Genomic DNA, 23637 nt, shown 5'->3' on the forward strand with positions numbered 1-23637 from the left:
TACCGCGATTTCTTCTAAAGATTTCGAATCAGCTCGAACGAAGGCGAGAATGAGAATTTCCTAAGATCTAACTAGCCGAGAGAGATGTTCAACTATTGCCCGAGCAAAAGCGAAAACAGGTCACCGATAGGCGAGATCTGCATCATTTATGAATCACGTGGCTAAGTAGAAGAGATTTCAGCTGCGTTTAACGCAGAGAGGAGCATTTATCGCCTCGGGATAGAGGCACGCTCCCCAACTTCTCTCTCCGCAGAGAGAGAAAGAGAGAGAAACCCCCGAGGGTTGCCTCTCTAAGATAAAACCTAACCATATCGCGCGCCATACGATCGTCCTCCCGCGTATACGTACTTGCACCCCGTGTGTACACCCTTTCGTCGTGTCCGCGAAATACTATATATATACATACGTAGACACAGACACTCGCTCGCCATACTTCGGTAGAGTTGCATTGCCCATTGGTTGCTGCAGCTATGGCCTATTTCGCTCGAGAGTACGACCCATTCGCCGTGAAAGGGTCGTCCGTTTCGACCTCTCCTCCTAACCGGGCTAAGCATTCTTTCCGTGCTCTCCCTGCAACACGAGGATTTCCGCAAAAGAGCTATTTACCAGAGATGATCCGTAAAACCCGACCTATTCGCACCGCGCGTAGGTAAAATGATCGAGCTTTCACTCTCTCTATCTCTCTCATCAACGATCCAGTAAGATTTATGCTAATAAAGCCGCCTCTTGGAGCGGGGTGAGTTTCTTATCCTTCGAAACGGAGTCGCGTATTTCGTCTAATTAGGGGGGAGATCCGTTTTATTAATTACAGCTCATGTACGCGCGTTACGTTGGCGAGCGCAAAGTACATGGTACGACCGTACATTATACCGCGATAGATTGTAACATTGTAAGAAAAACGTAAAAAAAAATTATACGCGATCTCCCGGTAAAATATATAGGGCTCGCGAGATAATTTGCCTTCCCCCTACGACGAATATGTAAGTAGCTCTCCTCGCTCTGACCGCCGATTACAAGCATCTTTTAATTATACGCTAATTGGAACGTACAGATGACTGCATTATGCAAATTGGACGCTCTGAAAAATTTACACGCGATGTAAATTATACCGAACGTTCGCGCACACTGCGCTTAATTTGTACCGCGCGCGCGGATGAAGTGCGCGGCTCGCTATTAATACAAGATTATAAACCTACATCATTGCATCGTTAATGCCGGAGAGATCAGATAGGCTAACGCGTCGTCGAAGCGCCATTACATTGAAATTTTGTCAACGCTGCCTTTTTTTCTGAGGAGAATGTAAAATAAATATTACACTCTAAATGATACATATTAAATTTGACACAGATAGCCAATTCTCGCGAGAAAATTTCGCAGATTGTCAATTCTCGTGAGAAAATTTTTGCAAGTATCCTTTTCTAATTTTAATGAATTCAGAATATCTCAAAATAAAAGATATGCATTTTTTCGAAATTAAAAAGTATTAGAGATACGCATTTTTTCTAAATTGAAAAATATTTAAAAAAGAGATGCAATTTTTCTAAATTTAAAAAATATTTAAAAATTGAAAAAATGCCTCAAAGCTAAATCAATATTAATGTTCAATTAAATAAATATTATTACAACTGATTTATGAATATTACATCACAACTTGAAATGTCATACAGCCTTTATTTAAGACGTTTCTTTTATATATCACAATTTAGGTAATATTTTTAAAACTAAATATATTTGATTTTAGAAATATTTCAAAAAATGCATGTTTTTTTAGTTCTTGAATCATTCTACAAATATTCAAAGACAATGAAAGTGTACACTTCCAAGGGGTTTTTCGCGCTTTAGTATGGACCGTGATGAGTGTATAACGAGGTTGCGGATACATCGCAACGCTACGCTTTATTTTCGAGCGTATACGCCCACGTTTAGTTGTCGTACGTGCGACTCGCCGCAGTTTATGCGAAACATTATCCCGACATTACCTGGCTGCCTGGCTGCTCGCCCCGTTGCAGCATCCCGCGCTGCAACCGGGAAAATCTACGAACCGTCGCACGAATTGCTCTGTTTACCGGGATAATGGGAAATGATCGATCTTGATATATCGCGATGTCAGTTAATTAATCAGATATCCGTGGAATTAATCGCAGATCGTTTCGATCAACCGTAAGAGAGAGTCGCGGAAAATCTTCCGTCGTTACATCCTGGTCTAAAAACAGCCTGACATTTACAACTGTTTGCAAAACCTTTTTGAAAAATTTACTCACAATGAGAAGTATATTTTACATAAATTTTATGTAAAAGTATACTGGCTGGCTCGCATAAATTTTTTTTTTGCAAAACAAGGGTGGAACGAAAAGGGGAACTTTTTTTTAATATTATATTTTTATTCCAACGTGTGCGTGCACTTTTTCATAAATTGCGCAGCAATGACGTTTCTCGAAGTGTAAATCACGAAATTTTTCCGATTTCATATTCCACATTATTTTATCTGACACGAGAAAAACATTTTTTTTCGGCAAATTTAAATATATACATACAATATATATCTTTCTCTTATTTTCGAATTTAAATATGTACATAGAATTCTCTCTCCATTCATCATTGATATTTTGCATTGCGCTTGAATAAATTCGAGACCATTGAAGCAATTTCAATGTAAATTAGTAGGGTTTCGATATATTCATGCCGAATTCAAGCATGATCGATATTCTAAAGCGACGCGTGGATGAACGAATATCTATGGAAGGAGAGAGACAGTTCGCCGACATAAATCCATTTGGCGTAGCTTGGAAATTGTATATAGCTTGAAAATATTCGAGCGCATTTTGCACTACATTACCTCAAAATGTAAGAAATAATGAAAGTAGATTATACGTTCCGAGACACCCGGTACACGGGAAGCGTGCTCGTTGTATAGTTTTAGCCGTAGTTTCAAAAAGGATGGATACATCAAGAAGGAAGGGAAGAGGATGAGAAGGGAGGAGATGGAAGTTGGCGCGATTCAAAGTCGTAGGTTGAGGGGAAAGAACGAAATCCATAGCAGTGGCGAGAGGGATTCCGGTGCACGAAGGAGGAAGCGAGAGAGCAAAGTACCAGAGTAAAAGATGAGAGAGAGAGAGACATAGAGGGGTGGGTTGAAACGGCGGTAAAGTCGTTGGACAGAGAGAGGGGAGGGCGAAGGGGTGGGGGATGGCAGCGGACGGCAGTAGCGACGGCAGTTGAGGCGCATGAGCACCACTTTTATTGATTCCGTAACTGCCGCCATGACTGCCGTGGCGCTTCGTTGGAGGGTTGGGGGACCAGGGTTGGCTGGGACCCGGGGTGGGTCGGTTTGTGCTGCCGGTAGCGGAATGAGGGGGTGAGGAGAACGGCGATGGGGTGGCGGGGGCTCCGAGGGTGAGGCTGATGGGGTGGAAACTCTACGGAGATAAAAAGGAACGAGGGTTGGTGCCGTGCCGGAACCGGCGGTGGTAGCGAGGGTGGAAAGGGGTGGAAAAGAAGGGTTTAGATGGGAGGAATATCAATATATCTTATTGCGTACAAACATACAGCCGAAGTGGGAATAAACTTGAGATTCTTCGTGATACTTGCGTGAAATAAAGACGACGGCGCGATATGTATGTATGCTTGCGTATACATTACATATTTGATTCGCATAAACTTTTCAAATAGAATTGCGAAAGATGACGCGATATTTTTATAACGTAGCGATATCGATATCTTAGAGGATAAAAATATAGATTCACACGTTTTTAAAGCTTCACACGAAAAATAAAATAAAATATATCGTAACTTCGAAAGAACTTGTTGGAAAAAATTGAGTTAAAATACTTCTCTCAGCATATTTTTCGCCAGATTATTTAACGTAAAATGAATATCGGAATTGTGTAAGAAAGTTTCGTAAGAAAGATCAAAACTAATTGATAAAGTTTATACATTCTATTATAAAGACATATTTATCTTGAAAGAAAAAACTTTAAAAACTTTATATAAAATCAGGATGCATTGTAGTATGCAGTTGCAACACACACGGGAATATGCGATACATTCATTTTTGCTTATATATATACTAATTCGGTTTTATAACGATAAATCCTACTTTATGTCCCGAGGAGTCGACGTTCGCGGATTGGTTGGAAGAGGGACCAGCTTCCGGACGAATGCGGGTGTAGGACGCCGATTAGAAGGGGTAGGCAGCGATGCGTGGAGATAATTAACCCGCCTGATCTATGGCCGTTTCACGAATTCGCTCGTTATCTCCTCGGTACCTCGGTGTCCCCTCGGTGTATTTAGTTCAGTTTCGGATATGTACCGTGGATCCGTAAGCCCGAACCGATGGCATTTCGCGTCCCTCCTATGCCCGGCCCGGTGGCGGCCATAGAGAGACCGGGAGAGCGCAGAACCCAGAGGTCGACGTTCAACAGTCCACGGCTTTCCATCTCCATCCCCGATCCTTTTTGGCAGTCTCTGTCCCTCTCAGACGTCTCCTCGCGTCTCTCTCTCTCTCTCTCCCTGTTTCTCTCGCCCATTCTCTCCCTGACCCTTTCTCTATCCCATCCTTCTATTCCTCCTCTTCCTCTCGCGTCCAACTTCCCTCTTTCGACTGCTTTATTGTCTGGAGTCGCTCCATCGAGGGTGCATCCCATTCCCGTTTTTAATTGAGACATAAATAAGGTTTGTTTGGCTTTGCCATTCGACCAGTTAGCTATCCCTGGGAATTGGGATTGAGACTCTGCCAATATAACTCGTTCTGCATAATGGCCGCGTTAAATTTTACCTCCATGAAGATATGTCGGGAGCATTTTTTTGTACTGGACACGCAGTCTTTACACGTCTAATTAAATCAGCGAGCGTCTAACGAAATTCATTCAATCGCGTTTTTCTTTCCCACATAGATTCGGCCAGCAGTTTCTAATTAATTAATCAAACATGCATTAATATATACACGTTTGTTAAATAGTCTTTAATATATTATAAATTAAATATACATAAAATATATACGTTATCATAAAAGTTATATCATATAAATATATGTTATATAAATTTAATTTTATTATTAAACATATGTGTATATGTGAATAAATTTAATAGGATAAATAAGATAGCAAAGAGAAAAAAGACGGCGTAAAAGTAATGATGACATATAAAAGAATAAACTGCTTTATTATTTTATATTTTCTAGTCAGACAAGTGTGAGGCTCTTATTTTAGGCACTGCGCGATTTCATATCTATCGTATTCATAAGAAGGATATTCCGTTGCTTCTCGAATCTACGTAATCGTTTTTACTGAGATATCGAGGAGAGCAGATAGAGTTATTGCCACGTGCATCCTGAACAAAGTAAAAGATGCGGCCGGACCAATCCGGTTCGCTCGACGAGAGAGTCTGGTAGGCGAGAGGGAAGCAGGAGGAAACTAATGTGCTCGTGCCGTAGAATCCTTCGCTACTAAGATCGTAATTCTCGTTGCCAGGTATTCTCGTGAAACTTACGAGGAGCCTTTGTACGCGGGCGGTAGACGCCCCTACACGGTACAAGTTAATCCCACACGAGCCGACATGTATATGAATACCCTCCAGCCCGGCGATAATTCCTCCGTGTGATCCACTCGCGATGCGTGTGCAAGCTAGTTTTAACTCACATGTATCGAAAGTCTTATACGTCTACTCCTCACTCTTTGCCTTCAACTCCTTTTCTTCCCATTAACTTTGTTGCAATCTTTATTAATACAGCCGTACGCGCTATATATAAATATGATTTAATACGTTAGTTTGGTTTGAACATCGACATATTATTTTTATTACATATATTATTTTTATTATATATTTTTATCTATATCAGCTTCTTCTTTCTACAGATAATTCTATCATTTAACCATTGGGCTTGTTGACTCCCTTCTCCACTCCTCTTTTCGTATATTGCATTGCCATGTATATTCGACCCTATATCTATTGTTCCAACAGCTTCACATGTTTACCTCCCTTCCTTCCCTCCCTAAACCTTTCTTCCGTGGGTAGAGAGGTTACGTAGGTAGAGAGCGGGGGAGCTTGAAAAAACAGCGAGTTCAAAAAATGGTAGCGGTTGGCCGTGTGTAAAGCAACACATACCATACATCACCCCCGGTTTAATCTTGCCTCTCATTTATGCTACTGCGAAACGGCCGAACCCGACGGTCATGGAACCCTGCGAATGCCGACCACTGTGCGGGCTCGTGGCGATTTCGCTGACGTATCTCGGCCATCCGCTCCCCCTTTTGTCTCGTCGGTTCGCGAGGATGTAAATGTCATTGGCGCCATAGTGTCGCGCGAGGATCCGAAAGCTCGGATTAAAGTCGCTCGATATACGACTGCGAAAAATATTCGAATTGCTATAGCAATGAAATGATCAGTTATTGATGAACGAGAAGAGGTTCAATTTTCACGTATTACTACGTGAGATAAATTACACGCCCCGTAAATAATAATCGCATAAATATTATGAAATGGCACATTCGTATCCTGCGAACTTGACGGTCGACCAAATAATATGAACACATCGAAATAATTAGCCCTAAGTGCTTTGGTTAATTATGAGCTTAGCTTTGGGAGAGAAAATCCACATCAAAATAAGTATAGCATATAATTGTAAAAGCGAGAATTGATGAATATTGACATTTCTTTTTCATCGTGTATCTGATTTAAATATTTTTGCTAGCAACGAGACGGTACACGTAGCTAGAAATAAATTAGCAATCATTGTTAAATGTTTTAATGTAGAAATACAGACGTTGAAATCGTATTAAAAATTATTTGCGCTATAATTTTTCAACTTAATCAAGAATCCTCGAAATATCGACAAGGGAGGGGGCGCAATCCCGATGGTAGATACATTTCCAAGGGAGGATACTCCTGCACGTTGAAAACGTGAGTTATTATCCGATGCGTTGCCAACCATGCACAGGATTCTAATCTCGCGCTTTCCCGCCTCTATCCACCTCCTTCTTCCAGTTCGAAGCCAGGCAAACTGTGCTCTCCGCTCTCTGCCCCGCCATCTCCGCGGGGAGCATCTTCCGCTAATGAAACGCTGGTGAGCTACCGCCGCCTCGTGCCGCCAGCTTTTGCCATAGAGAGTCCTGGCTGGAATCACCCTCGCGACTTACTAATACCAGTCTTCTAAATCCCTCGGTTCTGCGGAAGGGTGGGCTATATTGAAACTCCTTCAATTTGACTCGCGAAACTTTAAATAACGGGCCCTCCATATCGATGATATACGAATCGCATTATACAATATATTTTTTTTATAGCAAGAATAAATGTCATACAAATGTGTATCGCACTGGCGGAATTTTCTGGCATTCGCATATGTTTAATTCGACCGAAACGACCACGCACAAATGTACATGAAAAAAGATATTAAAAAATATCACACGTGTGCTCTTATATTCGATAAATGCGTTCGAAATAAAAATCTTATTTCAAAGAGAAAACAACAATAATATACGACTAATATCTCTTAAACGAATTGCATTAATGAAATCTGTGTGACTAATAATGTGTGCCCCCGTATCTCACGATATTTTCGCGAAAAAGCGTGCTGAGAGAAACGGAGAAGTGTACGGAACGTAATGGCGAGCGAGAACGAGAGAGCGGTAAAGGAAACACAGTTTGTGGAAGCACGGAGACAGTAAATATATACGGAATAGCTCGGGGGTAGCTATATGCAGGACGGTAACGCGGTAAGATGGGCCTCTGCATTGCCGGCATGATTGCCTCTATGGCACATCGAGGCAATCCCCGCGGCTACGTGCCCGACATACATCCGCTTCCATCTTACTTTCTTTCTGCCTTTTTTTCCTCTCCTCCTCCTCGACTCCAGCATCTTCTATTCCGTGGTTTTTGCCCCGTGGAGGGTCTTAGATATGCAGACAGCGGCTATGCACAGCCAGACATTTGCGTATTTAAATGACAGATTAAATGTCTCGCTGCTACATCACATTTAATTTGGAGAACGCGTGCCGGAATGATGCTGTTCAGAAGATTTATCTCAGATTTGTCAGATGGAGGACTGTCGAATTGAATTCTTAATCATGAAAGTCGTATAAAAATAAAAAAAATTGTTTCTATTGGACTGATGCCTTTTTCTCTCTCTCTCTCTCTCTCTATATATATTGTGGTCTAATAATTTGTTATATGTAAAATAATATTATATCGTTGATATCGTGAAAAAGTAGCTCTAAAGAAGTTAGCTAAATATCAGCAAATGATCATGTGCAAAATTTCAGTTTATAATCGAATATAACTTATCTCTCGCGAAAACATTTTCCACCATCCACATCGCTGATACGCGTTGGAAGCTAGCGGAATTCGCTTCCCCTCGTAATGAAGATCTAGTTGCGTATTTAGGTACCTACGAGTAAAGCTTTCTTAGTCGTAACCGTGATATACAACCGTCTTCGAGCCGTTCACCCTCATTGTGCCCTCGACAGGAAAATGCAGGTACCCACCATTATGCGGGTAGTCATTATTCTTGCCATTAATCTTTATACCGTGTATCTTGGCGACCCGAAATTAACCGAATACCATGTGGAATCTTCGGAGAAAAAGCGTTAATAGAAAGACAATCGACGAATTGTCATGTATACCGCACGATGAAAGGGACGTAGTGTTGTCATAGTAGCATATTATAACGCAAGTGTTGATGAGAGGCAGGTACATTCGTGACCGAGGCTAGGATGTACCCCCGGTAGGTCCCTCAGTGGCTCGTTAAGGCATTTGCATTTCATTTCGACCCTCTCTCTCTCTCTTCTACCTTCGAGATCTCATCCTCTCGTTCTTCCGCGCAACAGCCCCTCTTTTCGCGTATAAATATTAATGCAACATCCTGCTCTCTCGGGAGGTTTTTGTTCCTCTTCTGCCCTGAAGAGCCGCGCTCTCCTTCTCCAACGAGTACTTTGAATGCTGATGCGCCACGAAGGCTCCACGCTCGTATCCGCATCTCTCAGTCTCTTTCGCTTATTTCTTCCTCTCCTCTCTCTCTCTCTTTCTCTCTCTTCCCATGAGCAACTGCGCGTGTACATTTACGTTCCGCAATGAAATACGATTTATGAATGTTTCCCGACATATAGAACTCGCGCGATTCCGGAGAAAAGATGAAGACGGACGCCTTCCGCTTTGCCAGTATCCCGCAACAACATCAAGACTAAGCGATTCTTATAAATGCAAAACGTGATTTGGAAAGACAAGCTTTCTTATTTCACTGTTTATAAAAAATATAAAGCTAATTAAAATCGCGTGCTAAGATTTAAAAGACGTCAACAATCTTGATTTATCCTATCAGGTTTAAATTGTGCATTTTTTGACAGTCTTAAATTTATTAAAGATTTTTTATTTATATCTTTTTTGTTTTATTTTAATAAGTAAAATTGTCCTCCACAAGTGGATTTATTATTAAAAAGGTATTAATAAAATTTCGCGAATCGCATATCTCTCTCATAAGGTTCTATATTAATTATATTTCTAATAATATTAATATGAATTAAAATTTTTATCTAAACACGCACAGTTCTCAGAGAAATTTTTTTATTATTAATAACAAGAAAAAAGCAATAATATTTCCTCTTTTCTGCTCTATATAATCATGTAGTATCATGTTAGAGAGTAATTATCTTAATTAATTTCCCGTTTTAGATTTCGCGTGCGTGGCAAGCGATCACATCGACCACGTAAAGTCTCATTAAACTGCCCTCTATCCTCCAGGACTAATTAAGATGTAGTTAAATTAGACAGAGAGAGAGAGAGGGGGGGGGGGAGACAGAGAGAGAGTTGCAGATACACAACGATTGTCTGATACAAATTTATATCTGATATTTAAATGATACACACACACACATATACATTGTTTAAAGCTCCTGTGCTCATTACGCGTCAGCGGCCCGCGGGGCAAAGAGGCAAAATACTGTAGATAAACGTTTGTTATCTGCAATTTCACCCGTGGGATGACGCCGTAGATGAAGGAGGGCTGAACCAAAGGGGTGAGAAGCTTTTAACACGACTATTATACAGATCACGTGGTGATTGGATTTGTGTTGTTGCGCTACCATTTCACTCGGTTGCGCCGATTATTATTAAAAGTATTATAAAATTTCGGTAATATTTAGAGTCAAATATGTTTCGTTAGATACTTTATTGTTCGATTTATCTAAATATAATTTGAATTTAGAACACAGTAAAACAATTGAATATTAAATATTAAATATTAAATTTTACAAGTATTTTAAAATATAAATTAATTATTTAATAAACACGCCCGATTGATGTATCACGAAGCTTATCTTTATTTTATTACTTACTGGATCTAGAACTCACCAGTCGATTTGTTGAATTGCCTCTCCTGCCAAGCTGACAAAGTTAGGTGAGCCTACCTTCACACAAATCTAAGTTCAACTCTTATATAGCTTTCATTATAAATTCACCTCCGCACGTTGCTGGCTCCTCGCTACCACCATACGTAGAATCCCCTCGACCCTCGAATTTTCCACTTGTATTAATGAGAACTATTATATCATTCGGGGTTCTCAAGAGATCCAGCTGCAGGGTGGTTGAAAGTAGGAGAATGAAGAAAATATATCTTAATGTATTTTTCAATTTGGATCAATGCCATAGTAAAAAGACTATACGCAAGTTTGGAAACTCTTTTTCATGTTTTCATGGTCTCACATTGAATAAGACCGTCTTCATTTTATTGATGAACGCGTGATATGTCTTATTCCAATATGTAAAGATAAAAATTTCTTAAATATAGACTTATTGTATTAATTAAAATTGGTATTAAAAATTAAAACTGATATAATCCAAGATAGAAAAGCGAGCGTGTATATAAATATTATTTTCGTACAAACTTATAACTTTTCAAGTATGTAATTTTAATTCAACACTGAATCCCTGATATAATTATAATAAATGCCCAAAAAAGGGAAAAGAGAGAAGCTATATGAATTCTACTAATAATATGTATTACGTGAAAACGTAAGAATCGAGTAATCAACGCGGCGAGTTGAATTAAAGGCCGAAAACTAATTTAGTCCGTGCTTTCTACGCTTTTCCAAATTGAAACGGCTCAAAATCATCTAATCCGGCCGATCGTTTCAAGCGGAAGTGCTCTCTCGCAGATTGTTCGATGAATCAATGGAAACTCGCGGTAACGTTTACCGGGATTGGATTACTTCACCGTAATACATATTCCTCCGTAAGTTGCGAGACTCGAGCCGAGTCAGGTCCGCCGAGTTAAGGAAACTTTGCATCTGTGCGCTTTTCAATTTGGTGCGTTGCCAGGAGGAAGATGGGTCGGGGGCGCGGAATAAATGAGAATCCGCATTGTAAGGCACTTTAATATCTCGGTAGACGTGATTTAGACGTTTTTACGGTTTTAGGGTATCCTCGCAGTCACTTATATATATAAGGAAGATGAAATACCCTCTCTTTCTCTATCTCTCTCTCTTTCGAAAGGCGAGGGTGTCGAAACTCGTGAGTTCGGATTCGAATTCGGTAGTGGCGGCGGATGTGCATAACGACGTCTTACATACTCTCCGTCCAAGCGTGCCCCGCGCTTGTTATTTTTCTACCACCCAGTAGTAGTAGTAGTAGTAGTAGTAGTAGTAGTAGTAGTAGTAGTAGTAGTAGTAGTAGTAGTAGTAGTAGTAGTAGTAGTAGTAGTAGTTCAACGATGTGAAGTCCGCCCTGAGCATCGAACACGTGTTCCACCTCCACTAATCTACCCCGACCATACCATCCAAAAGCGTTGGAGATGTGGTCCCAGATGCTCTTACACAGCCGTCGGTCGATCTCGCCTTGTCTTCCAGACACTGACGCAAAGTTAGCGCGGACCAACGGACGAAAGTTCCGTAATACGTATAATTTACTCGTGTCATTACGTACAGCACACGATGATACAGTCGTAGGATGACATTCGCGGGATGCGATTCGCACAAATCACATGTCCCCTCTATTTTTAATACGACTGCTTGCAATTTTATACGTCGACGTGTTCATCGAACGCGTTTCGATTTGCCTTTATGACGTACAAACGTGCAAAGTGCAACGGTAAAAGTGCAAAGGTCATTGCGTTGAATTAGCTCGTAATGTATGCGAATGTTCGTCAAGTGATATGATACCAGGAGTCTGGATATTATGGGATATTACTTTAATCTTGCGATGCATCTTGTAGATGGCCGATTGCCCGATGGCGAGATTTTCTAGGTTGCTTTATTTGATATTACCTCACACTCCCATTCACACGAGCCAAAGGCGAATAGATGTCGATTATATCGCACCACTAAAACCAAATGGGACATTTGATTCAGCAGCGATATCTCTCTCGTGAGGGATCTACGTGCAATCTGTCCCAGGAGGTAATATGCAAAATGGTTGAAAAATATCTAAGCATGTATCTTAAAGTGTGCAAATGCATAAAATGTCTAAAAAATTATTTATTATGAAACAAAGATATATCATATTCAAAAATATATTAAAAATTTTATGATAAAAGTTGAAAGAAATTTTAGTTTTAATAACTTCGTAAAAATGAGAAACTTTAATATAATTTTATTATATTTAATTTTATTATTTTTCATATAAATATATTATATAATAATTATATCATTTACTGGATATAAAATCGAAATTGAAAACATTAATTATACGTAGATAATTCTCTAGTAATAGGGAGAGATAGTTGAGTTTGCCATTATATGTGAGACACTAATTTGTAAATATCCACATTACACATCGCTGTAGATAATCGCAATCAAATTCGCTGTACGAGTAAACGTCTTCATTTAGATGAGGCTGCTCGATAGGTGACCGAGCTTACGCTCATAGGCTGTATATTGGCGCGAGAAATGCTTTCCAGTGGAGTAGCGCGGTGTTTATCGGACCGTATCCCCAACCACATCCTCTACCTCATTCGCTTGCTTAGATCCAGAGGTTACTCGTAATCTCCCGAGCTAGTTCGACCATCACGGTCGTTCAAATACACACACACTTGCATCTCCATGGAAATCTTATCGAATGACTTTGTCTTGCGACATATTCCGATTTAATTTATGCTAAACGATATATTCGTGACGTTTCGATATACCTCTCATTGTCAGCTGCGATTTGCTTCTTGGATACGTTGCATATTCATTGCCAAATCAATTATCACGAATTTACTTCCATAAAATGATTCGTAAAAGCGACAACAACTTTAAAACAACTTTTTAACGGCGTGAAGAATTTTATTATCGTGAAATAAATTACTACGGTTGACAATTTTATTTGCAAAACATTTAATTAAGAGATATATTTTTAAATCATGAAAAAATAACTTTTATTTAATTATTTAAATCCGTTCTATATGAGATTTATTGCAAGTTCTATTTTTGAATCTCCCCTTTAAACATTAATATGTAAACAATATTATAAATAAAAGCCTGTTTTAAATATGCAAACAATTAGAGTGACAAAAATTTCGAAATTTCTTTTCTCAATTAAAAAGTAAAGATTAACTTGAAGTATTTCCATGTAATTCTTATACACATATATATTTCTTTTTTTTTATTACTCTCTTTTTTTCTTTTCTCTTACATTTTAATACTTTATATGCAGAATTATTACAAGAATTAACTTATGTAAAAAAATTATGGTTCTATAACTCTCAAATATTTTTGCCATTTTAATTTGTTACAGATTTAAACTTGTAAAATTTTATAATGTTTTTCTAACATACGTTATTGGTATTATAATTAGACGCCGTTTCGATACATAATTCTGTATAATCTGCAGTTGGAAACTTTAGTTTGTACATCATAAGATTTTGCGGATATCAGCAAATTTAGATAAAAGTCGCCGCTACCAGGCGTTTTAAACGACCCGGATAATTAATTGGCTTCGCTTTTTTCGAATAGAGTTAAGGCTATAAAATGGGCTTCATTAAGAAACACGTTGAATACCGATCGTCGACTGAGCTCATTAAAATCTTACTGAAATTCAACGAAATTTTTCAATGCAAGAAAACGTGGCACATATCACGTCTCGATATTAATTTAACAAAATTAAAATGTCGCTATATACATATATAGGTACGTACATTTAAAAAAAAGTATATATTCAAAAATAAACATGAAATCGAAAATATATTCGTATGTACTATCGATCATATTATTCATGAAATTAAAAGTTTTTACGAAAACTGTTTCACAAATAGATTTTTTATTTTTTTTAAAACTTTTTATTCAAGAATCATTATTCAAACATTAGTATTAAAATAAATTTTGCAAAAAGATAAAATTAATTACGACATTGCATACTCTGGAGATAAAAATATATAAATAAACCATGATTGCTATTGGAAAATATTATGCACGATAATTACATAACGAAATGCACAAGTGATAAAAACTAAGAACCGTAGCAGCACGTGACTCTATGTCATGAAATCCGCGACGTGCTTCGACGGTTTTGCAATCAAGAACGAGATAATGATCGACCACATTATTGGCATATATATACCAGACAAAAGGAGTTCCGTTCTCTAGATTATTATAATCGGAATCTCATCACGGCAATAGGGAAGCGATTCCTTCTGGGAAAAAATGAGGGGTCGGATCATAAACGACGCAAATGACTCCTCTGAGACTTCTTTAGGGAGCTTCCGTATTTAAGAAAGTCAGTTTTTCTTTCCAAACTTTATCGTATTTTCTACGCACAAATTTAATACGTCAATTTAATCGACCAAGTTACCGCGATATTTCAAAATTCACCGCAAACACAGCCATTATACGAGTTTTTATACGTCCCGGACGTTTAGGGGATGCTCCGATGAAAGGTGCTCCGCATGATTACGAAAGGTATGTAAACAAGGGATCGAACCCAGACGGGGAAATAGTACGCCGACATTGGAGCGAATTCCCATGCGGTAGTAAGATATTGGTTTTCATCCTGCTCGTTCCGGTGCTCGTAACGTTTGATAAAAATGCGTGTTACGCGTTCCAGGCCAGACCCGCCTCGGACTGAAAGGGCGCCCGGGGAGCCATACACGAAGAGATCACGAAAATTTTCCCTCCGCCTAGTCTCGCACCAGGTATTTGCGCATAAGAGGGTGACGACCAGACCTATGTCTATAAATACCTATACGCAATGATATCGTCTCTCCACCGGCAGATTTTTCAAATACTCCGCGAACTGATAAAATCCAAGTTTTTTCTTTTTTTTTTTACGATTACCAGGTCGTTTAGAGTCTTCCTCTCTGCACGCAGAAAACATTTAAAAAATGAAACTTACATTCAAATTTTATATAGGAGAATATTTTATATAGAGGGAATATTTTTTTAATGTCATTATTTCCCTATCCGTTGAATTGTCTTTATTCGACTTGTAAACATCCTCTAACAAACAGCAATGGAAAAGTGAGTTTTCCACTGCAGATACATAACATTTCCAACGTAGTTGCACGTAAGCCCGCACCAATGCCGGGATTTAAACTCAAGCGTGGAAAGCTTATACAAAGCTCCAAATTTATTGGATGGAAATCCTCTCGGCATGAGCGTGCAAGTTCCCTACAGCAAAGTTGCTCGGTAGGATTAACACTTTCCTATCTCCTCCTCAATGCGCCGCTATTCTCGGTAAACTCTTCTGTTTCTACGGCCTTTCGTTGTTTTACTATATAACTGTTAATAAGCACATATAAATGAATATGTATATATATTTTTCGCGGAAAGCATCATTTTTTTAAACTTATATAATTTTATTCTTTTAATTTAAGTAATATTTTTTTTTAATATTTAACATTTCTGTTAATATATTTACATTTTCTTAGCTTTTAAAATTAATAATGAAAAAATTTAAAAAAATTTTTTTTTGCTTTATGCCTTTTCTCAGAAAAAGCTCCTCGATTTTTGAGTTTACCCTTTATAGAGAAAAGAACACGATCGTGAAACTAGGAATGGTGCTCGAGCAGGCCAATATCGCGTGTAGAGCTGAGTGAGCGCAGCTCGATGGACTGATGCGTTATCGTGGTGCAACCATCATGTGCCCAGGCGAGAGCTAGGTCTCAATTTCTGCAGCTTCGCTATCAGCTGAGACAGGCGAGCGTTCGGTGCCTCTTCGGTAGCTCTTAACAGTCTTGTCCCTCTTAACAATTTATAGCTCTTTTAGTGCAATAATCTCTATTTTCGCGCAAAAATTTTAAACTCGAAATTATTTTAAAATTCTACGTATATCGAAACTTCTTTTTAAGGCATAATTATAAAAGAACATTCGATTTGCAGGATTAATGTATATTTTTTTTCAAACGTTACATCTTTCGCTGTATATATTATACATAAAGTTGCATCAATCACTTTGTATTTTGCTCTATATTTGTCAAAGTTTGCAATCACAGTGCATAGTGAAAGAATAAATAAAATATATAATATGCCTAGTACTCGGCAGAGTACAATTATCGTTATAATCATATTTTTCGAAAAGCTTGCACAACCAGCACGTACGTAGACTACCCCCTTCCCCTTCCCTCCCTCGCTTTCTGCTTCAACATCCATTCAAACACACAGTCGGCGAAAACTTTCCTGGCGGGATTTGGGAAGCGAGGCGAAAACGCGAGCTTTTCTGCCAAGGAAATACGGTTCCGAGGGGGTTCCCAGGGCAACGCCAACGGCAGCATCTCCCAGAGGATATCAGACGAAAGGCGAAAGAGATATTTTCGCGCGAAGAATATTTTTCTGAGAATGTTTCAGAAAAGATTTCGCGACATCTCGCGTAAAGTTGCACACATTATAATCATTTCTGGAAAATAAAGGCCGTATATTTTATAGAGACTTTGCGATAGCAAGAAAAAGATTATGAAATTCACCGTTCCCTCGAAAAGGATAAGTTTTCAAAAGTGAAAGATCCTAAGGAAAAAGCTAGGAGGATATAGAAGGCCCGGAGGGATAACTGGATGGTTGGAGATAATGGGAATTTTGAAATTGGATTATCAATCTTCGGGCTTCTTGACCTCGGGCTTTTAGAATTGCCCCTTTTCATATATCCGGTATTAAGATTCAGGATGAGTTTTCTTCGGCAATACGTTACGTTCTTTTCCACGTCTAAAAAAATGCCGATAAAAAAAAACAATTGTCTCAACTCTTCTCTCTCTCTCTCAGCTCATTTCTTGAATATAATTAATAATCTCGAAAACGTCGATGCCGCATTTCAGTCGCAAAACAAAGTTATCGCAAAAAAAGCTAATATAATGAGCCTCTGAATGACTCAGCGTTTACCCGAGACGGTTAATTCCCGCGAATAATATCTTCTATCAGCCATAAGCGAGATTGTACATCAGACCACCTACCTGCCCTCTCCTTTTCCGAAGAAAAAAGGAACGGCGTGACATTTATGGAGTTAACATTTCTAAAACTCGCCAGTCCTCATACGACGGTAGAGAAAGAGTAGGAAAGAGAGAGAGGAAGACGGAGGGGCGAAGAAGTGGGCAAGAGAAACGCAGAAGCAAAAAAGATAGAAGCGCCGGAGCGAGTCGGGTGGACGGGGATAATGGCAGTCTTGGAATTGCATTATCAATCTTCGGTCCCCTTGGCCCCTCGGCACTACCGCTTTCGCCCTACGGGCACTACGCTCGACTCCATTCCATTCCATTCCACCCCTTTTCCACCCCTGGACTCTACCCTGCAAACTCTCTCGCGGTACCGTACCCCTCTTCTCGCAGCCGGGGAAAACCCCCGTCAAACACGGCGCTTCCCAAGCTACCGTTGCGTTGCCGCGCAAGCCCTGTCCCCACTTTCTTGGCGCATGACGCTCCATTCCCTTGGATGTATATGCATGGTATCCTCCCTTCCAGACTACCACCTTCTCTCCTCCACCCCGGATTCACCTCTCGGCGAACATTTGTATTGCATTTTGTATAATATGCATGCGTTCTCATGCCGAAAGAAATTATTTTGATGAGCAGCAAGACTCAGTTTAACGTACTATGATGTAGACATTTAGAAACTTTTTTAAAGAACGTCTCGCGTATTATCAAATGTCAAAAAAACCTTTTTTTTTTACCTTTAGACTCGTAGCAAAAATGCATGGTGATCTCCTATCTCTAAACTACTATCTTTTAAATTCGCAAATATTTAGTTATAAATTTTTCTTAACTTGCTGAATTTATTGGTAAATTTTTTAAATGCCAATATAAAATATATCTAATTGCATTCTATTTCTAATTTTTTTCATAGCATGTTCAAGATCTCGGGAAGTATATATTATTTTTCGTGATCTCTTAAAGTCGAAGGTCTCGCAATCCGAATATTGAACGGGCTGACGAATTGAGAGGAGATCAGTTTCAGGACACGTGATTTGATCGAAGAGAGCGCGAGACTAGATAAGATCTCTTTTTTTTCTAGAAACGGTAGCAGTCAACCTTATTGGCACCTTCATCCGAGGATGAAGACGAAATGAGGAGACGGGCGAAAGGATGGACGAACGGCAAAAGGGGGGAAAGTGCGCCTTCCCTTATCCGTTCACAAAATGCCGCGGCCGAGCTACGAAGTCGATAGCGTATCGCTTTCCACGGACCCAAAGGTTACCGAATCGTTCTGAGACTATCTTAATGGCAGGATAGATCGTTTGATACTATGGCCGAGTCGTAAAGGCTATTGCTCTGCCCTCCATCCCTTCTTCCTCCTTTCCGTCCCCTTCGCCCGTCTCCTTCCACAGCTGAGAAAGCTGGCTTAGCGCCACCCGGATGCTTCTACCCCTCGTGCCTCTATACGCACCTCGTTCGTAACCCTCAGAAATGTCGACATAGAGCACCAGTATACTCGATTCAATCCCATTCAGCGGGGCATAATTAATTACTATATCGATATCCAGGGATTATTCCCCAAATTCGATCGAATAATATAGACGCGTACTAAAGGTATAACTTAAGAAAATACTATTTTATTGTTTTATACATACGATCTACATATTATTTCCTGTCACGTGATGAAAGATGTATTACGTTTCTTATAACAAATCTTGTAACAAATAATTTACAGCATTAACGATCTCTTTATGCATCATTTTCCGGAGTAAATTATGTAAAATATGAAAATCTATATAATATATGTATAAATATATATAAAAAAAAAATCTATATAATATCTATATATAAATTCTATATTTAAATTATTATATATAAAAGCTTGACAAGCAGAGAGAAAACTATCTTATTGAAATTATTTAATGCTCCCTTTCTACCTTCTGCTCCGAAATTTATATGTATATTCGGAACAATGCGACTAGCATGTAACTTAATTAAGGTAACGACGCAAACCCGACCACGGGTTTGTGGCTACCGTTTCTCTATATCCGGCCCGCGTAATATTATCTAGTCTGTTCTCTTGTTCCCTTCGCAACTCGTGAAACGCCGCAATGCTAGCTCGAAATTGTAGTCTGTTATGTACATTTATTGCGTCTTTTGTTAGATCCGTTTCGGTTTAAAAACGCGAAAAGCAGCTTTATATGCCAAATCAGTCATTTCCTGAATTGAAAGAGATGATTATTTGAAAGTTTAAAATGTTTTTTTTACTATCTATAATAAATTTATTAAAATTTAAAAAATTTGCAGTATATATATATTCGAATATTTCTTCATAAATTGTTTCATTTTTAGAAATTTGTATTTATAAAATCCTAAAATACTAGAGAGTTCTTTTGACTTCTTTTTTTCTTATTTTTGTGAAGAAACTTTATAAAACTTCATAAAGAATAGAAATGCAGATATATAATTATATCAAATATCAATCATTGAAAACATCATAATATACATTACGTAAATTAAATTTTACAAATTTAATATCTATTATACAAATATATAAATCATGTATTGCATATAATTAATAAAAAATTTAATATATACGATTATAAACACATTAATATTAAGAACTCTTATTGGCAATATATTATAACATGTTCAAGCTTATATGGGAAATCTATTATCATATTCTTATCTTGTCTTTTCTTACGTATAAAAATGATTTTGCATTGAAACGCACGATAGGAGACATTAAAATGTCAGAAGAGGCTCGTAGAATAGTTCGCATAACTGTCTATTTAAAATAACGATTCGCACGTAAACAAAATTTATGGACAATCATCGTGTTACTTAGTCGATGTTTTTTTTTTTACAAGTCGGAAAGAGAGAACGTGAATGCTGAAGGGCATCGACAACGACGTTCTCTCTCTTTCTTATCCCGCCCCTGTCATTCAAAAAGGTGTCAACGGCAATAGCTTTTACGAGATACTTATTAATTGTTACTGCGCTTTTACGACGGCATAAAAGCACAGGCTACGACCATTTGAGTGGGCATAGTGCTGTAAGGGGGAATCCTCCGATGGATTATTACCTCCGACGAGACTGTACGGTATATAGTTACACATATACTCGCGCGCGTGCCGGTTCTTCTTCATCGATTCGACGACAGGTTAAGATGAAGGCTCATAAAAATAAGTGTGTGAATAATAGATGAAATCATTGATTATGTTGTATGGTACTTATTAAAATGTGACACATTATATCGCATTCTCTTATTATGCATTTCATATGTGTATATATATATATATATATTATATCAGCAATGAGCTTTTTATATTTTTCATGAAAAAATATGTCACGTTATATCCAAAGGAAAAATTATTATTTAAATAAATGCAAATAGATATTATAAAAATGTATATACCTTACACTATGTATTTATCCAAATAAATTGTTCGATTTCTATTATTCTCAAGTATGATTTAATACTTTTTAGGATATATATTTTATACACAACTCACATATATTATATATTATATATTTTTAATTTTAAGTTTCATGAATTCTATGCATCATGGAGCATTACACGAACATCTGGCCTTGCGCTATAGTACGTTGTGCTGCATCCTATTCAGGGGTCGGTGAACAGTCTATCGAAGCTGTGTGGCACGTTCTTGATGTTGCTAGTTAAGCATATGCTTTGCACGTAAATCATACAGCGTATAATTTCTGAAATAATTTAAAAAAAGCTTCAGACCTTCGATGTATCTTCTAAGTAAAAAAAATTATATAAACTTTTTACAGAAAGATTGCTGTAAAATACATATATGTGCGAAATCTTTCAATGTGATAAAAAAAGCTATTCATGAATTACAATGTTTTTATTCTAAAATCAACGCTTAAATTTACTTTTGACATTAATACATTACAATGTAATATTATTATTGGATTTTTATGTTCAATTAATCTCGTTGTCATCACTGTTTTCTGCAATCGAATATAAATATACATATATGCGCGTTAGATTATTAACACGCAACTTATATCGAGAATATAAAGAAGAAACTAAATCGCATTATACGTCGAGCTTCACGCAAACGGTAACGACTTACATTTTCATCGAATCATTTCAGGACGGAAAGCGTTCCGTGGGAAATGCACAAAGCCGCGCGCAGTAAAGAAGAAAAGAATGAGCAAGCGGAAGTGTGCATAGCGACTTAAATGATGCGAATGTTAGGAGTTGGATTCTTGAGGACCGCGCGAGAGTCCCTGGTAACGTCGTCGGATATCGGTGTTGGTGGGTGGTGACGTAGTTCTAGGCTCTGGAGCTTTGGATAACGATTACGGAAGGACGACGGAGCAATGCGCAAGTAAAAGAGTTTTTCTTTTCCTCGAGCCCCCCTTCCACAACCCCCTTCCGTTGCCGCGGCTTATCTCCGCACTAAATCCAGCGATTTTAATACGCGTTTCTCTCGGCAATTTCCGCGCTACACATTCCGCACCGTCGACTTAGCACCCCTCCGTCCGCGATCCGGGACCCTGGAGGTCCTGGAGGTCCTCCTCTGCGCGTTCGCTTTCTTCCTTCCGCTTCGCCTTCCTACCGTCGACGCGTTTCCCGCTTGGGGTTCCCCCCTTCTTTTAAACGAACTTTATTTTTACGGTGCTATTTAAAGCAATTTCTGATTTCCCTTAATTCATTACGGCGCCGTTCCCTACAGCCCTCTTAATGCGCGCGAGCATTGCTAGCATTTCTCATCCTCCTTTGCGCGGTGTGCACGAAATTGCTAGGTTGAGATTTTTTACGATTCGATTCTTCATGCTGGTATTATCAGGAATTTTATATATCTCAATTACTCGATCGCGTTGTATATACTTTTGGGCAACGTAATCACGCGTTAAGACATTTTGTACATGTCAAAGGTACATATAATTTGAAAGAATTTCTAGATCGCATGTTCACACGTCGCCATACTGTACAACGCAAAATCGTGTTGCGATGAATTCGAAAAGTCAATAAAGCCGCCGTCACAGTTGTGTAACTGCATCATCTGCGGAAACTTTCTTCCCGCAAAATTGAGTCGGATATTTGAGTTATTGAATGGCGTTTCATCCCTTGGAAAGAAATGGCCCTGGTTTAACAGAGAACCTCTCTTCTCCTACGTCTATTCCACACACCCTCCTTGCAACACATCTATTGCCATTACATGGGAAACAGGGAAGGGCAACTTATAAATAAAAAGCAGTAACAGTGGGACTTAATGATCGATTGTGGTTTAGCATCGCTTTTAATTTAAATAAGAAAGATATAGTAATAATATATCGATTATTATTTCAAAGCTTTTTTTTAATGTTTGTACGTAAACTTAAAAATGTTCTATATCTCTTTATTTCACGAAACAATATTCATGGCTTTAAATAAAAATTCTTAAAATTTATATAACGTTATTAATTAATAATTAATTTATCTGGAAGATGTCAAAATTTAAATTTATTTTTATAAAACTTGTACTTATCTCTATCTTGTTAAAAATGCTTTGAGATAAAATTAAAATTATATTTCGACAATATACGATCTTACGATGTGTAAGGCAGATAATATCCGTCTAATATAATATTCTTATGTTACCACAGAACAATCTTGACAAATCATATAAAACCCACTCATTATATATTCATATCTATTTCACTGCGCTAATCGAAATCACGAGTGTTTCTTCCATATGAATTTGCATGACAATTATTTCGTGCAAGCCGTAATGGGTAGCTCAAGATCCAAAATGGAAACGAATATCTGTCTGTCGGCCATAAAGGTGAAAGAGGAGCGATACAGGTAGACAACACGATAAATATGATTTTTGTGTGAAACCGGCTGGAAGATTCGGGATTTGATCATCAAGGGTGGTCCCCGTGCTCGTACATCACATAAGAAGAGTTCTCTACCAGTCGTTTTGGCTCCTCCCTCGAGCGAGAAAAACCCAAGGAGGAGGTCAGCGATACCCATGGACAGTCAAAGGCATTCAAAATCCCATGATGTCGTTCGTCACTTGAATCTAAAAGGGGACCGACTCTCCTTTCGTTTCTTTGTCCAATCTCTCGGCTCTTTTTCTTTCTCGATGCATCTTAATCTAGATGTACCCGGCCCCTGACCGTCGTGCCATCCAACAACTAATCCTATCTTGCTCCTTCCACATCTCACCCTTCTTCTAACACTTCCCCTTTCCTTACTGTCTCTCACGTCCTCACGTAGCCCGACACAGGTTCCTATACGACGTGTGCTCGTTATTTTACCGTTATGCGTCAGCCGGCTTTTTCTCTTTTTTTATTTCGTTCTATTTATGGCAAACGAGCGG

At 38.6% G+C, this 23637-nt stretch overlaps 1 protein-coding gene and 1 long non-coding RNA gene across 3 annotated transcripts in view; one reads left to right on the forward strand and one right to left on the reverse strand.

Moving 5' to 3' along the window:
- LOC145941851 (uncharacterized) overlaps window positions 1-21023 on the forward strand; it is a 54332-nt gene extending 33309 nt beyond the window's left edge. Inside the window, exons 2-3 of one of the 2 annotated variants that reach the window (XR_014426237.1) lie at window positions 18393-18570; window positions 20842-21023. This is a non-coding gene — a long non-coding RNA (uncharacterized LOC145941851). Of the gene's footprint in view, window positions 1-18392; window positions 18584-20841 lie in introns of those variants that run through there. The other variant, XR_014426238.1, reaches the window with a different exon arrangement.
- Window positions 20893-23637, reverse strand: part of LOC145941850 (uncharacterized) — a 163179-nt gene continuing 160434 nt past the window's right edge. Inside the window, exon 5 of the mRNA XM_083048206.1 lies at window positions 20893-21016. Within this exon, the coding sequence (XP_082904332.1) occupies window positions 20919-21016 (98 nt within the window). The 3' untranslated portion in view covers window positions 20893-20918. The remainder of the gene's footprint in view (window positions 21017-23637) is intronic.

This window comes from Prenolepis imparis, unplaced genomic scaffold (genome assembly GCF_030444845.1).
Source record: "Prenolepis imparis isolate NDT839.2.m4 unplaced genomic scaffold, iyPreImpa1.0 SCAF_10, whole genome shotgun sequence".
NCBI classification, from domain to species: Eukaryota; Metazoa; Arthropoda; class Insecta; order Hymenoptera; family Formicidae; genus Prenolepis; species Prenolepis imparis.